Source organism: Pteropus medius, unplaced genomic scaffold (genome assembly GCF_902729225.1).
Source record: "Pteropus medius unplaced genomic scaffold, Ma_sr-lr_union100, whole genome shotgun sequence".
NCBI lineage: Eukaryota > Metazoa > Chordata > Mammalia > Chiroptera > Pteropodidae > Pteropus > Pteropus medius.
Window position 1 is genome coordinate 27,705,632 of NW_024342471.1, and position 13,386 is coordinate 27,719,017.

At 67.4% G+C, this 13,386-nt stretch overlaps 3 protein-coding genes across 12 annotated transcripts in view; 2 read left to right on the forward strand and 1 right to left on the reverse strand.

Annotated features, from left to right (window-relative positions):
• Positions 1-34: 34 nt before the first annotated feature.
• On the forward strand, positions 35-2,858 carry LIME1 (Lck interacting transmembrane adaptor 1). Of its 4 annotated transcripts, none has more exons than XM_039864837.1 (5): positions 35-1,471; positions 1,622-1,679; positions 1,784-1,836; positions 1,969-2,268; positions 2,363-2,858. In XM_039864837.1, the coding sequence occupies exons 1-5, from the start codon at positions 1,115-1,117 to the stop codon at positions 2,597-2,599; spliced, it is 1,005 nt and encodes a 334-aa protein (XP_039720771.1). In that variant the 5' UTR covers positions 35-1,114; the 3' UTR covers positions 2,600-2,858. The 4 variants fall into 4 exon arrangements, with proteins under 4 accessions (XP_039720771.1, XP_039720773.1, XP_039720774.1 ...); XM_039864839.1 differs by having other exon boundaries at positions 35-312; positions 1,353-1,471; positions 1,622-1,836; positions 1,931-2,268; XM_039864840.1 differs by having other exon boundaries at positions 1,236-1,471; positions 1,749-1,836; positions 1,931-2,268.
• Positions 2,859-3,564: 706 nt separating this feature from the next.
• On the forward strand, positions 3,565-7,683 carry SLC2A4RG (SLC2A4 regulator). Of its 2 annotated transcripts, none has more exons than XM_039864835.1 (8): positions 3,565-3,767; positions 4,051-4,151; positions 5,025-5,134; positions 5,551-5,735; positions 5,810-5,910; positions 5,989-6,238; positions 6,323-6,414; positions 6,497-7,683. In XM_039864835.1, the coding sequence occupies exons 1-8, from the start codon at positions 3,657-3,659 to the stop codon at positions 6,606-6,608; spliced, it is 1,062 nt and encodes a 353-aa protein (XP_039720769.1). In that variant the 5' UTR covers positions 3,565-3,656; the 3' UTR covers positions 6,609-7,683. The 2 variants fall into 2 exon arrangements, with proteins under 2 accessions (XP_039720769.1, XP_039720770.1); XM_039864836.1 differs by having other exon boundaries at positions 3,569-3,767; positions 5,992-6,238.
• Positions 7,684-7,873: 190 nt separating this feature from the next.
• Positions 7,874-13,386, reverse strand: part of ZBTB46 (zinc finger and BTB domain containing 46) — a 38,365-nt gene continuing 32,852 nt past the window's right edge. For all 6 annotated transcript variants that reach the window (XM_039864849.1, XM_039864852.1, XM_039864850.1 and 3 more), the window contains 2 exons: positions 11,533-11,708; positions 7,874-10,418 (listed from right to left, as the gene is read on the reverse strand). In XM_039864849.1, the coding sequence (XP_039720783.1) occupies positions 10,044-10,418; positions 11,533-11,708 (551 nt within the window). In that variant the 3' untranslated portion in view covers positions 7,874-10,043. The remainder of the gene's footprint in view (positions 10,419-11,532; positions 11,709-13,386) is intronic.

Here is a 13,386-nt window from a genome sequence, read left to right on the forward strand (position 1 = left end):
GGCAGAGGCCCAGGGGCGCTGTTGTTTTTCCTACTCTTCCCAGATGGGACTCTGAGGTGGGTTGCCACCTGATACCCACAAATAGGTGGAACATGGTGGGAGGAGACTGGCCCATCCGGGCAGGACCTAGGGATGCTGGGACCCCGAGAGCCTGGATTCAGCCCCAGCCCCTGGCAGCTATGAGACTGTCTCCTCTCCAGTGCATGGCCATCTCATCCCGGGTGGAGGTGACAAGTCAGGCTCTCGGAACAGTGCTGGCTTGAAGCACACACCACTGAGTGACGTCTAGATCCCGGGTGGGGGCCGCAGCAGGTGGGTGAGGCTGCTGTGGTGGCTGCAGCGGGAGCAGCTGTAGCGAGGTTGAGATGCAGCCAGACCCACAGGCAGGAAGTGAGCTGGGGAGCTCCGCCAGGGGCTGCTCCTGGGCCGCTCTTCAGGGCACCAGGCTGCCCTGCCTGCCCAGCGGGCCTCGGGCGGTGCGCTGCACCCGTGGCCGTGATAAGCGCCGTCTCTGGCCTCCAGCCTGGCCAGGTCTTCAGGCCCCTTGGTGCCCTCCTGGGGGCAGGTGAGGGCTGGGTTCTGGGAGGATTAGGCCCTGCCACATCATGGTGCTGGGACCTAGGCTGTGACCAGGTGAGCCGACCTGGGACTGCATGCACGGGAAGCCCACCCCTGGATCTGGGTAGACTGGGTTACAGACTGCCAACAGATAGTGGGGTGGACCCCCGTCCCCTGGGGCCTTGCTAAGACCTCGGAAGGGAGACGATCCATGGCAGGGATGGGGGGAGGGGAGGAGGGCCGGCTGGCAGTGGGGTGGCCAGTGCCCAGTGCCCCTGCTGTCCTGACTTCCCAGGCCCTTGGGATTCTAGGCTCTGCGGTGAATGGCCAGGGGGCATTGCCCAAGACAGGCCTGGCCAAGGTGTGGCTGCAGATGAGTCTTTGGCTTGTGTGGCTCACAAGCTCAGAGATGTGACCTCAGAGGCCTCCCCAGATCTCAGGTTTGGGCTGCAGTGGTCTCAGCCAGGCGTTGGCCAGATCACAGCTGCCCCACCCCGGTCCCCATCACTGGCCACACTCTGCGGCCATTTGGGTCATCCTGACGACTCAGGTACTCATGGGCGGGCAGAGCACACCTCTGCAGGAGCCCCCAGCAGAGGCAGGAAGGGGGGCCCCGAAGCTGTGCCCTCTCGGCCCCTGTAGGAGGGAGGGGCTGTGGAGCCTTGGGGTTTCCTGTGTGCTGAGTCAGAAGGCCCAGGGGAGGAGGCGGCCCGGCAGTGTGAGGTACTCAAGTGGGGCTGCCAGGTGGGCGCCCCGTCCCTCGGTCAGCCCCAGCTCCGATCTTCTGCCCCCAGGCTGGTCCGGGGCTTCGCAGCATGGGGCCACAGGTGCCCTCGGCCCCTTCTGCCCTCTGGGCTCTAGGGTGCCTCGCCCTGCTCCTCTGGCTGTGGGTGCTGTGCACAGCCTGCCACAGGTACGTTCATCCCTTGCCCAGGTGCCATGTGAATCCTGGCTCAGTTTTGCGGCCAGAGGGGGCGGGGCTCGGGCAGGCCCTCCTTGGACCAGAGGCTGGCGCCCCGCCCCCACTTCTGCTTCACGGGCCTGATGACCCTCTTGCCCGCAGGAAGGCGGCGCGGAGGCAGCAGGCCAGGCTTCAGGGCTGGGGGATGCCGGCAGAGGCGGTGAGTGCCAGGCTGTCCCGGGGCCAGGGTGGGGCCTACAGGGGACCGACTAGCCTTCCTTGCCCCCAGTCACTGCTGAGACGACCCCACCTCTGCTCCCTCAGCAAGTCAGATACCAGGCTGCATGAGCTGCACCAGGGCCGGGCAGGCTGCACAGGTGAGCCCAGCCAGGAGGCCCGGGCTGTGGGCGGGTTTGCTGCACTGCATCCCCCCAACCCAAGTGACCTCTGCCCTGACCCCACCACCCCCAGCCCCACGGCCTGCCAGCATGGATCTCCTGTGCCTGCAGTATCTTGAGATGTCCAGAGGCACCACCAGGCCCCTGGCAGCCTTCTCGCACCGGGAACTGCCCCAGCCCTCCATCAGCCCTGAGGCCACCTATTCCAACGTGGGGCTGGCTGCAATCCCCAGGGCCAGCCTGGCAGCCAGCCCTGTGGTGTGGGCAGGGGCACGGCTAACCAGCAGCTGTGCCAGACCTGGGCCTGAGGCCAGGCCCCTAGTGCCGGAGTATGCTCGCATCCAGAAGCTCAAGGGAACAGGCCAGGGGCCCCAGGGCGTGGAGCAGGCTGAGGGGACCCCAGCCACTCAGGTAAAGAGGGTGTGGTGTGGATGGGTGGGGCTGGGCAGATCCTTAGTGGCGTGGACGGTGCTGACCCCTCTCTGGGCTGGCTTTCTCTCTCCAGGTGGACATTCTATACTCCAAGGTCAACAAGCCCAGAAGGAGGGACCCAGAACCTGTCGTAGACCAGCTGGACCCCAAGAGTCAGGGAGCGATTCCGACTCTGGGGAGTAACGTGGCCTATGACAGTCTCCCACTCAGGGGCGTGAGCGGGGACAAGGGCCTCCTGGAAAACGTGTATGAGAGCATCCAGGAGATGGGGATCCCTGAGCGCCAAGAGCCCCCCAGACCGGGTTGTTAGCATGAGTGGACAGGAAGGCCTCCTGCCTCCCCCCCTGCCTCAGCCTGGGGAGGGGTCTCCATCTCCTTCCTGCCTGAACACCCAAGTACAGACGTTCCTTCCTCCAGTGTGAAGCCTGAATCCCCTCTTCCCTCACAGCCTCCCCTCCCACACACACACACAGCTGGCAGCACAAATTCCAGGTCCCTGGGGTCTGGGCTGCCAGGCCTGTCCGGGCCAGCGTCCTAATAAATCCCAGCACAGGGAGGATGAACACCAAGTGCCTCGCGGCCTTCCCTTCTTGAGAGCCTGCGGGCGTGAGTGTGTGTGAGGCGATCTGGAAGGAGTAAAGACCTGCCCCTGACCTCGGGGACAGATTCCCTCCCTCCCGGGGTGCCTGGGCCATGTCACCTAAGCTCAAAACTGTGGAGAGCCAAGCGAGCCTCGGGGTGGTGGTTCCCAAGCCGGGTCGGTCCTGGGGAGGAATGCAGCCGCCCGGTAGGGTGGCCGCCCCAGGGTGGGACTTGGACCCTAAACGCCAAGGGCGGGCTCTGCCGCACAGCCCCTGGGGTTACGTAAGGGTTGGAGGAGGTGGGCAGTCGCGCGTCGAAGAATTACCTGCTCCCGGGAAGCCCGCCCAGGGCTCGCGGCCCCGCCCCGGATCCGGCAGCTCTGCGCGGGCACCCTGGCGAGGAAGCCAGCCCTCCCCCGCGAAGGCCAGGGGCTGACGGGCGGGCGGGGGCCGCCAGCCGCCCCCCTTCCCCGGGCCAGCGCGGGAGCAGCGGGCCCCGGGCGGGGCCTCGGGCGGGACGGGGCCTCGGAGCGCCGGCCAATGGGAGCGGGGCCGGCGCGGCCACAGCGCCCCTCGGAATGTTGACACAGCGCACGGGCCAATGGCTGCGCGCCGGGGGCGGGGCCGCGCGAAGGGGGCGGGGCGCTCTCAGGTTCGGGGCAGCGCGGCGCGGGCGGCTCCGGATCCAGGGCGGGGGTCGGCGGCCCGGCCAACCCGGCCCGGCCCGGGGCCGCGTCCCGAGCGTCCGCCCTCAGCGCTGCAGCCTCGGCGCCCGGCCGGCGGGCCATGGAGGCCGAGCGCCCCCCGGCGCCCGGCCCGGGCTGCGGGCGCCCCCCGCCCCGCGCCGCCGGCCGGGACCCCGCGGCCGCGCCCGTGTCGGTGCCCGCGCCGCCGCAGGTACCGGACGCGGGGGGTGGGGGCGCCGGAGTGCGCTCGCTGCAAAGATGGCGTCGGGGCTGCACAAACTTTGGGCCCCCGGGGGCGGGGCGGCGGCCCGTGCGTGTCCGTGGGTTTGCGGGACTGGGCCGGGCCGCCGGGGGCGCTTCCCGCCGCGCCGGGCCGGGGGCGGGGCCGGGGCGGGGAGCGCCGGCCGCAACCGGTTTGGGGGTTGCCGAGCGGACCCGGGGTGGGGGCTGGAGGCCCCGAGCGGCTGCCGCCGCTGAGCACACTCCGTCTGCAGGGCCCTGCCGTGGGCGGCGGCTTTGCGGGCTTGGACTTCGCGCCCCCGCAGAAGCCCGAGCCGCGGGCGCCATCGGCCCACATCCCGGTGCCTGCGCACAGGTGAGCCGGCACGCCAGGCCGAGGTGGGCGTGCGCACACGTGCACCCCGTGTGCAAGGGTGGTGGGTGGGACGCTTGCACGTGTGCCTTCTCGACACCCCCGAGGGGGTCCTCGACGAGGTGCAGGTCAGGGTCGCGAACCGGGTTTCTGGCCATCCCCCCAGCTCTCCAGCTTTGGAAGAGTTGACCAGAAGTGGTAGTGTGTTCGTGTGTCTTGTTCCCCTCAAACCCTGGTGGCCCGAGCTCAGTGCTGGGAGGGGCCGCTGTCACCCTCTGCGTCGTGAGGCCGCGCGCAGGCCTGGGGTCTGCCACCTGGTCGTCCCAAGGCTTCTGGCCGCTGCCTCCCCAGCCGGGCCACAAAACCCTCTCGGGTGCTGGGCACCCTGGGCTGGCAGCGCGGTCCCCGCTGGGGCCTGGGGACCCGCTCGTGATTGGAGCAGTCTCCCCTGGCTGCTGCAGGCTGCTAGCTGCCCCGCCCCCAAGGCCTGGCCCTAGGCCCACAGCTGCTCTCGCACAGCCCTGGCTCATGGGCGATTGGGGGAGGGTTGGGCCTTCGCCGGCCCTGGCCCCAGCGGTAGGGCCTCCAAGCCCTGTCCAGCATCAGGGTCTGAAAGGGACACCTGGAAGGAAGCCGAGGCGGCAGCTAACTCAGGCTTCCTGGAGACCCCAGCCCAGGCCCTGTCCTGGAGGGTCCTGAGACCCAGGGCTCTGCAACCCGAGCCGGGGGTGGAGCTGGGCCTCCTGCCCAGCGCCTGGAGTGCGGGAGCTTGGGGAGCCTGGTGTGCGGACACGTGCCCAGGCCTGCACGTGTGTGCCTGGCCCGGGGAGGGATTTGGAGTCCTTGCTGGGCCCCACCCGCCCCCGTCTCCTCCAGAGCCCCCCAAGGAAAAGCCCGGCCGGATGAGGTTATGGCTGCTGCAGCCCTCACAAGCCTGTCCACCAGCCCTCTCCTGCTGGGGGCCCCAGCGGCAGCCTTCAGCCCAGGTGAGACTCATAGGCCGGGCACGGGGTAGGGCTGGGGCAGAGCCCAGGGCCACTTCCCACAAGATCCTGTGGAAGGGGCGGGGCAAGCAGAGCCCCCCCGCCCAGACACCATCTAAACACATGGATGTCAGGGCACCCACAGCCCTCATCGAGGCCAGAAGCCTCAGTGTCCTCCTTTGCCTGGATGGCCAGGCATCTCCCCACACAGGACTTTCCCATTCGTCCTTCCCTGTGCCAGCGAGGTTGGTCCCCAAGCTGCCATGGCTAGCTCCCCCGGCCACCGCCTCATCTGAGTGGCTATGGCCCACCAAACTCACCTGTGAACAAGTGAACAGGTGGACGCTCAGAGCTAAGGGACTTGCTGCTGCAGCCTGAGCCTGCTGAAGTCCTGACACTGGCCTGGCATGTCCCCGCAGAGCCTGGCTTGGCGTCCTGGCAGGAGCCCTTGGTGCAGCCGCCAGGCAGTTACAGCAGCGGCAGCAGTGGGGACTGGGGCTGGGACCCGGCCAGTGAACAGTCCTCCCCATGTACCCCGTCGCCACCACTGCCCCCCGAGGCAGCCCACTTCCTGTTCGGGGAGCCTGCCCCTAGGAAGAGGAAGGTGAGCCCGGGAGCAGCACGCAGGGCGGGGCGGACACAGGCGGCCGAGCCTGACCACCGGCCCTCGTTGCGCAGAGCTCGGTGCAGGTCCTGTTCCAGTGTCTGTGGAAGCGCTGCGGGAAGGTGCTGAGCACGGCCTCCGGGATGCAGAGACACATCCGCCTGGTGCACCTGGGGTGCGGCGGGCTTGCCGGGCGGGGGCGGGGGGCCGGCGGGGGGGCCAGCACGTCAGCTCCCACCTGCTGTGTCCCTAGCAGGCGGCAGGCAGAGCCAGAGCAGAGTGACGGAGAGGAGGACTTCTACTACACGGAGCTGGACATTGGTCTGGACACGCTGACAGACGGGCTGTCCAGCCTGACCCCAGTGTCCCCCGTGGCCTCCACACCACCCGCCTTCCCCCACCTGGAGCTGCCCGGCCTGCTGCGCCCACTGGCCTCGCCCCCGCCCCCAGTGCTGAGCTCTGCGCGACCCCCCCAGGCATGCCACAGTGACCACTCCTACCAGGTGGGTGAGGTCGCAGGCCGCAGCGGGGGCCGGGTCTCGGGGCACACTGGAGGGGAGCAAGACCCCTGCTGTGTCCCCTCTCAGGGCTGCCTGGCGCCCCCCCGGCTGGAGCCACAGCCCGGCACAGGCAGGGCCTGCGTGCCAGCACTGCCCTCCAAGCTCGGTGCCAACCTAAGGTGCGTGTCCTGAGGAGCCGGGAGGTGCCAGGCGGGGCAGGCGCCGGCCGAACAGCACCCCATGCTCCATGCGCTCCCCCAGGAAGCCCCGCGGTGACGCCAAGAAGTGCCGGAAAGTGTACGGCGTGGAGCGCCGGGCCCTGTGGTGCACGGCCTGCCGCTGGAAGAAGGCGTGCCGGCGCTTCCTGGACTGAGCCGCCCGCCGCCCGCCTCTGACGCCGAGGGGCGCCGCGTCCCCGAGCCCCGCCAAAGTGCCTCTGAAGAAACCAGCCTTTTGCACTAAAGCCACGCCAGGGTTCAGGGGTGCTGATGGGCCAGGTTCGAGGCCCCTTGGGAGCCAGCCCCAGATGCACTTTGAGGGGTGTCGGGGAGGGGCCTCCCCTGCCCGCACTTAGCCTGACGGTTCAAGGGCCCAGTGCCGACGTTTGTACTGTGTTCGCGAAGCTCAGGTGTCTCAGTCCGGGCTGCGCCAGGCGAGGAAAAAAATTAAAGATTTGGGTTTTTTCCAGAAGCTGTGTCTGCTCCTGAGGGGGAATTCCGGATGTGGCACTGGGACCCTGCCACAGGCAGGAGTGGTGGGCGGGCCAGGGAGGCCAGCAGCAGGCGCGGAGGACGGGGGGTCCCCTCTCAGGCCATGTCCACCTGGCGTGAGGCTAGACGAGGGCACACTGATTGAAACACACACGAGGCGTCTGCGTGAGCAGCAGTTTCCCGATTTATTGAAAGTGATCGCTTTGCAAGAACGTCTAAGCTACTCCGTCACAGAGGAAGCCCGCAGGCAGGCCCGGAGCCCAGGCAGACAAGAATTCGCACGACCACAGAGAAGGGGCTGTTTACCTGTCCTGTGGCTACAGAGAAGGGACAACAGAGCTGACTTCTCACTGACCAAGCACGAAACGTCCTCCTCCAGAGAGTAAACACATCTCCAGTACAAACACAGGTTTACGGTAATTCATATAGAGTCAATATAATATCGATCATCCCCAGGAAAAAACCAACCATCTCCAAGCACGGACTTTTCGTCTGTTTTGACAGGTTGAAAACATGTTGAAAAAATAAATATTTAAGTAAAGCACACACAGCACCCTCACTATAAGTAGTTCTCAAGGGCTGCATACAAAACACAACATAGGATCTAAAAAATAAAAACCATTAAGTATGGCTTTTTAAAAGAGTTGCACATGTCACATAATGAGCGAAAATAAGTCATATTGCAAAATGTTCCAGTTTTTGCATTTTCTCAGTTTTATATAAAGAAGTGCAAAGTTGGAAGCAGTAGCTGTGCCTCTTGCGTCAAGGTCCCTATTGAGTCCTAGCAGTGTTGTGACTCCCCCAAAACCTGGAGCCCAAATACACACCTGGTCGGTGTCCTGCGCTCGGTGCCTGACAGCAAGGGCGGCAGTGCCCGGCCCCGCCCGGCCCCAAAGGACTCCGCCCCACCCCACCCCACCCCCGCAACGGGCCGCGTTTCCACTTCGGTGCTGCAAACACCAAAATACACAAATGAAAAAGTACAAACTGTGAAATGTAATCTACACATCTTTTTCCTCTTCGTAAAAAAATATTTATTAGTTTAAACATTGATTTGGAAAAAAAAAGAGATCGGTCACATAAAAAAACCCTCCGCGACACACACGTCCCCTCCACGCCACCTGAGAGGTGACGTCCGTCCCGGGACCCCGCAGCACGCAAGGGCGATGCCTCGCGGCAGATGCTCGCGGAACTGCAAGGGCCTCGGGTTTCCAGTGCAGTATCGACTTTAGGGAAGAAAACGCCCTTGTGGCACTGACAGTGAACCCCCGAAAGGTGAGCTAGGGTGGTCCGGAGCGGGGCGCGGGGTGTCCTGAGTGCGGGGCGGAGGCGCCGGGGCGTGGGCAGCCTGGCCTGGGAGGTGGGGGCCAGTGCGCAACCCTGGGACACTCGCTGGCGGCAAAGGTCTGCTTTCCATTTCGTAAGAAAGTGGGTGTGTTTAGAAAAGGGGTGAGGGGTTGGGGGAGGCACAGAGCTCTGAGGGCCCGGGCGGGACCCAGCCAGGCCCCAGCCGGGCCTCCGGGTGAAGGCGGTAGAGGACGCGGGTGTGGAACCCGTGCGCGGGCCTGGCATGGCCGCGCATGGACAGCCCGGAGGGCCCCGCGCTGGCTCGGCTCCTGTCCCCGGCCTTCGGGGGAACCGCGGCCCTTCCTCTAGGGGCACGGTGGTGTGGAGGAAGTCACAGCGTCCCCCCACCCCTGCAGAGGGAGGTGGGTGCAGGCAAGCCAGGTGACAGTGCCTCGAGAGCACCCTCTTCTAACTCACAGAAAAGGAACGGGGGCTGAAAACACAGAACACGAACAGAAGCTGTGACGCCCCCGGGGGGCAGGGCTGCGGGGACGGCACCGAGGCCAGGCCCCCGCCGCCCCCAGCACCAGCAGGTCACCGCTGGAGCCCACCCCAGGGTTCTCCGGGGCTTCCCGCCCAGAAGGAAGGGGTGCGGCAGTGCACACGGGGGGAAAAGCACTTGGCTGAGGGTTCGGGAAAAGGACAGAGCCACTGCCCGGGCGTGTGACGGGGACGGCGGGCGTGTGGGGCGAGGTGGCGGACAGGGCGGAACGTCTCAGTCACGAAGTGGCATCGGACACAGCCTCAGCAAGGAGACAGACGGGGGCCCGCCGCTGGGGGCCGTGGACAGAACGGAACCTCTGCTTCCCACGCCAAGGAGAGGGAGGGCAGGCCCTGAGCAAGAGGACGTGACCCCAAGCGGGGGAAGGACAGCTGTGTCGGCCACGTGAGGACAGTGACAGCCAGCACGACGCTCTCGTGTGACCTCGTGTGTGTCTGACGACGTGGGAAGCTGGGTTACCCACACCGGGGGGCGTGAGCGGCACGCGGCAGTCAGGGACGCCGGTGTTAGCAGCAGGGGTGGCCTGGGTGCAACGGGGTGGGCAGCGCCGAGGGGACCGGGCCGCCCCAGGCTCTCCAAGGAAGTGCACACAGACGTAAAAGGGGAGCCCCAAGGGGAGCCCGCGCGGGAGCGGCACGGACCCCGGGCCCGCCCACCGCCCGCATGGACGGTAGCACCTGGGCGCTGGCCCCACGGGGCTTCTGTGGCTGTTTGCTGAGCACCGGAGCCGACCGGCGGGGTCGCGGGGCCTCTGGACCCTGGGTGGTCCTGAAGACGGCCCCACAGGTGGCGGGGACAGGGCCACGAAGACTGTGGGACAGTGGCTGCTGCAGGGGCACCCAGCACAGGCTGGGGCATGGGACGGGGTGGGTGTATGCAGGACCCTCAGCATCTCCGGGACCTGTGCCCGAGGGCCACACGTGTGACCCAAGCAGCACTGGGCCTGGCCTGGCCACGTGGCCCCTGACACTCTTCCCACACACACTGGCCAGAGACCCTTCTCTGGCCCTCAGACGGGTAGGAACACGCTCTCTCTCCACTCCACCCGCCCCGCACCTCCCAACTCTGTGCTATGTCAGAGCCCCCGCTGTGGAGTGGGGGGGGCTCTGCTTCTGAGACTGCAGGGCCAGCTTCTCCGTGTGTCCAGGGGCGGGAGCAGGACGAAGGGGGGACCGGAGGAGGGGCCGCGAGGGGTCGGCACAGCCCCGCTCGGCGAAGGCCCCTAAGCACACACACAGAGCGGGGGGGCCTAGGGGATCCAGGAGAAGTCCTTGTCGGGCCCCCCTGAGGGGCTGCGGGGCGCCCGTGGTGAGTCCTCGTCGTCTCTGTCAGCCCCCAGCAGCGTGTCCTCGTGGGCCAGGCCCACGTCATCCTCATCCTCACCCAGCTCCTCCTCGCCCTCCCCTCGCGGGTCCTCGGGGTCCTCCAGGTAGGGCCCGTCACCAGAGAAGAGCTCGGGGGAGCCCTCGGCGCCCCCGCCGTCCAGCGGCCCGGCCACCCCGTGGCCCGCGCAGTCGGCACACACGCCATGCCGCCGAGAGCCGTGCTTGATGCCCACGCTGGCGGCCGACATGAAGACGCGGCTGCACAGCTTGCACACGTACTTCTTGTCCTTGCTGTGCACCTGCGGGGGACAGGGCGGTCACCAGCAGTGTCGCGGGAACGAGGGTTCCTGAGCTACGCCTCTCTGTTCGCGGATACTGCTGGGCTGACAGGTCACCGTCCCTGGCACGCCTTGATCCCCTCCCCGACACCCCAGGGAGACACACCACGCCCGGTGTGCGGCCCACCGCCTTCAGCGGGCATGCGGTCGGGGGCGCGGCCTGGGGCAGGGCGTCTGTGGGGAAAGCTGCACAGGCCCCCGAGCTGGTGCTAGAAACGGAGCCTCGAACAGCCTAGGAAAGCAAACGGCCTGCTATGGCCACCGGTGTGAGGGGCTAACAGGAGCCGTCTGGACCGGACTTGGGGGCAGCCAGTGCGGGTGGCGGCCCAGACGGTGGGCTCTGCTCACCACAGCGACGGACACACGCAGCAGGTACCCCGTTCACTCAAGGGTTGCCCTGCTGGGCCAGGTCCGAGGGCCTCGCTTGGCCCCCTGCCCGAGACGGCCAAGCCTGGCCACCCCCACCAGTGCGACCTGGGCCCTCCAGTCTGGCCCGGCCGGCGGGTCTGCTGCTGGCGGTCAGCAGGTCGGCGTGCTACAGGAATCCAGCCAGGCCTGTGCACCCCAAGGTGACCCTGGATGCCCTGAGAACCCACACTCACATCAGCGCCACCCCCCCGCAGCCCTGCCCCCCAGTGCGAGTCCAAGGGAGGCTCGGTCACCACACACAGCCCCAAACCACCCGGCCCGCCTGGTTTATCTCGCTCGCACAGGGTCCCTCGCTGTTTTGGGGAGTCTGCCTCCATCTCAAGGATGACCCCAGTATTTCCTGGGCAGGCAGACCCGCCTTTCAGCACCTGCTACCTGACAGCTCTGAGCCGGGGACCCCTGAGACACACAGGCGTGGGGGGCAGGGGCCGAGGGCAGTGGACAGAGGTCGGGCTGGCACCGAGGGGCCCCAAAACGAGGGTGTGGTGTGACCCCGCCCTCTGCACCCAGGCCAAGGGGCAAAACCAGCTGGGGGTCAAGCGGGCGTGGACCCCACTCTGTCGTCCTTCCCGCACAGGGCGCCCACGCGAAGCTTCCTGTGGCGCCCCAGCCCACGCAGCCGCACCCCGGGCCGCGCCGCGCTCACCAGCGTGTGCCGCTTCATGTGCTCGCGCCGCGTGAACTTCTTTCCGCAGATCTCGCAGGGGTAGGGCCGCTCGCCCGTGTGCGAGCGCATGTGCCGCTTGAGGATGCACTGGTGCATGGCCGAGAAGCTGCAGTATGGGCAGCGAAACTTCTTCCTGATCACGGTGAACTCGTTCACTGCAAGACAGGGCCAGGGGTCAGCGCGCCCGCCGCCCGGGGCCCGCGGTGTCTGCCGCCGCCTGGGCCGCCGCCTGCCCCCCCCCCGCAGTGTCCATCCCGCCGCCCAGGGGTGCCCCCGCAGTGTCCGGCCCGCGGCCTAGACCTCCCCCACACCCCCTGTCCGGTGGTGTCGGGCCTGCTCCCTGAGCCTCTCAGCCTGCCCCTCCCCCCGTATCCGGCCAACCGTCCGAGCCCAGTCCCCCACCCCCGCCCGCAGTGTCCCCTGCGCCACTCTGGGGGCACAGGGCTTCTCCCCTGAGGTGTCAGAGGGGCGGGCTGCCTGGACTGAAGGCCGGAGGCAACCGTGTCCACTTCTCAGACACAGCCACTTTCTTACATGTCCGTCAAAAACAGCGATGCCTACACTCGAACCGTAACAGAAACGCGGTGACGGCACAGGGGACAACAGAGTGGCTACGACCCACAGCTCCCAGGAGCCGGGGGCCAGCTGCCGGGTCCACAGCGCCACAGGCCACGGCTGCACCGTGAGCGCCCGGGGCAGGCGGGGGCTGCTGTGTGGTGCACACGGCCCGGCCGCAGCAACACCGAGCGGCCTCTGCCTGTGGGGCTCGTCCCTGCTCTACCTCTGTCCTTTCAAGGAGCCACACCACGAGCCCCAAGGGCCACCCTGTGGCCAGCTCAGCCTTGTGGCCGGGGCTGCATTCCACATCAGGACGTGGCCATGCCCTCAGAAGCTTCTCGTTCCATACTTCAGGTGGTCTCTTGGTGGCAGCGGGGGGGCCAGGAGCTCCAGGTGTGAGCCCCAGTGAGCCTGGGAAGCTCACCTGAGCAGCAGCTCAGACACCGCACTGCCCCTCTCAAGCCCGCAGGGTGTCCGCCCCAAGACCCAGGGCCTCCTGGATTCCACTCGGGCGGCGGAGAGCAGCTCGCGTCCGGCTGCCATGCCGCCTGTACATGGGCCAGTGGTGGACACGCTCTCCGGGGTCTGGCTCCCAGACCCTCGCGCCTCCCCCAAGCTGCAGCACAGAGAGCATCCGGCTGGCACCAGTATGGAGAGGACAGACCACGGGTCAAGCACTCGGGACCTGGCCCAAGGCGGCTGCTGCAGCGAACGCCGGCGGGGGCCGGACCGCGGGTCAGGCTAGGGTGGCCCCTCGCCAGGCCCTCAGGCCGCGATCGGACGCCCAGGGGCAGGTCCCGATAGGGAGGCAGGGGTGAGGACAAACACCAGAGTCACAGCCCACAGCTGGGAGGGGCAGGGGGCTGAGGTGACCCAAAGCCCTGGGCGCTCCCGGGGGGCAGCGGGCCAGCCGCGGGAAGTGAGCAGGGGGTTTACTTGAGGTCTGTACGCCCGCCCCAGGCCACCCACGTCCCATAGACGGGGGAGCCCTCACCACCCTCTCCGTGGAGCGTGCCCCCCGGCCCCCACTCCATGCTGCTGCCGGGACCCCAGCCATGGCCACACTGCTGTGGAGATGGCACCAACTGGAGCAGAGCGGTGACAGCGAGGGCACAGCCCCGTGTGTGGGCCACTGCGCGGCCCGGCCCCGAACCACGGGAGCCCGGCCGCAACGTCCCCCTTCGCTTGGTAAACAAGCCCTGTCTTTCCCGCCGGGCGCTGTTACCGGGCGTCTAAATAATCACGCAGCCCAGATACTCCCTCTCCCAGAGCACG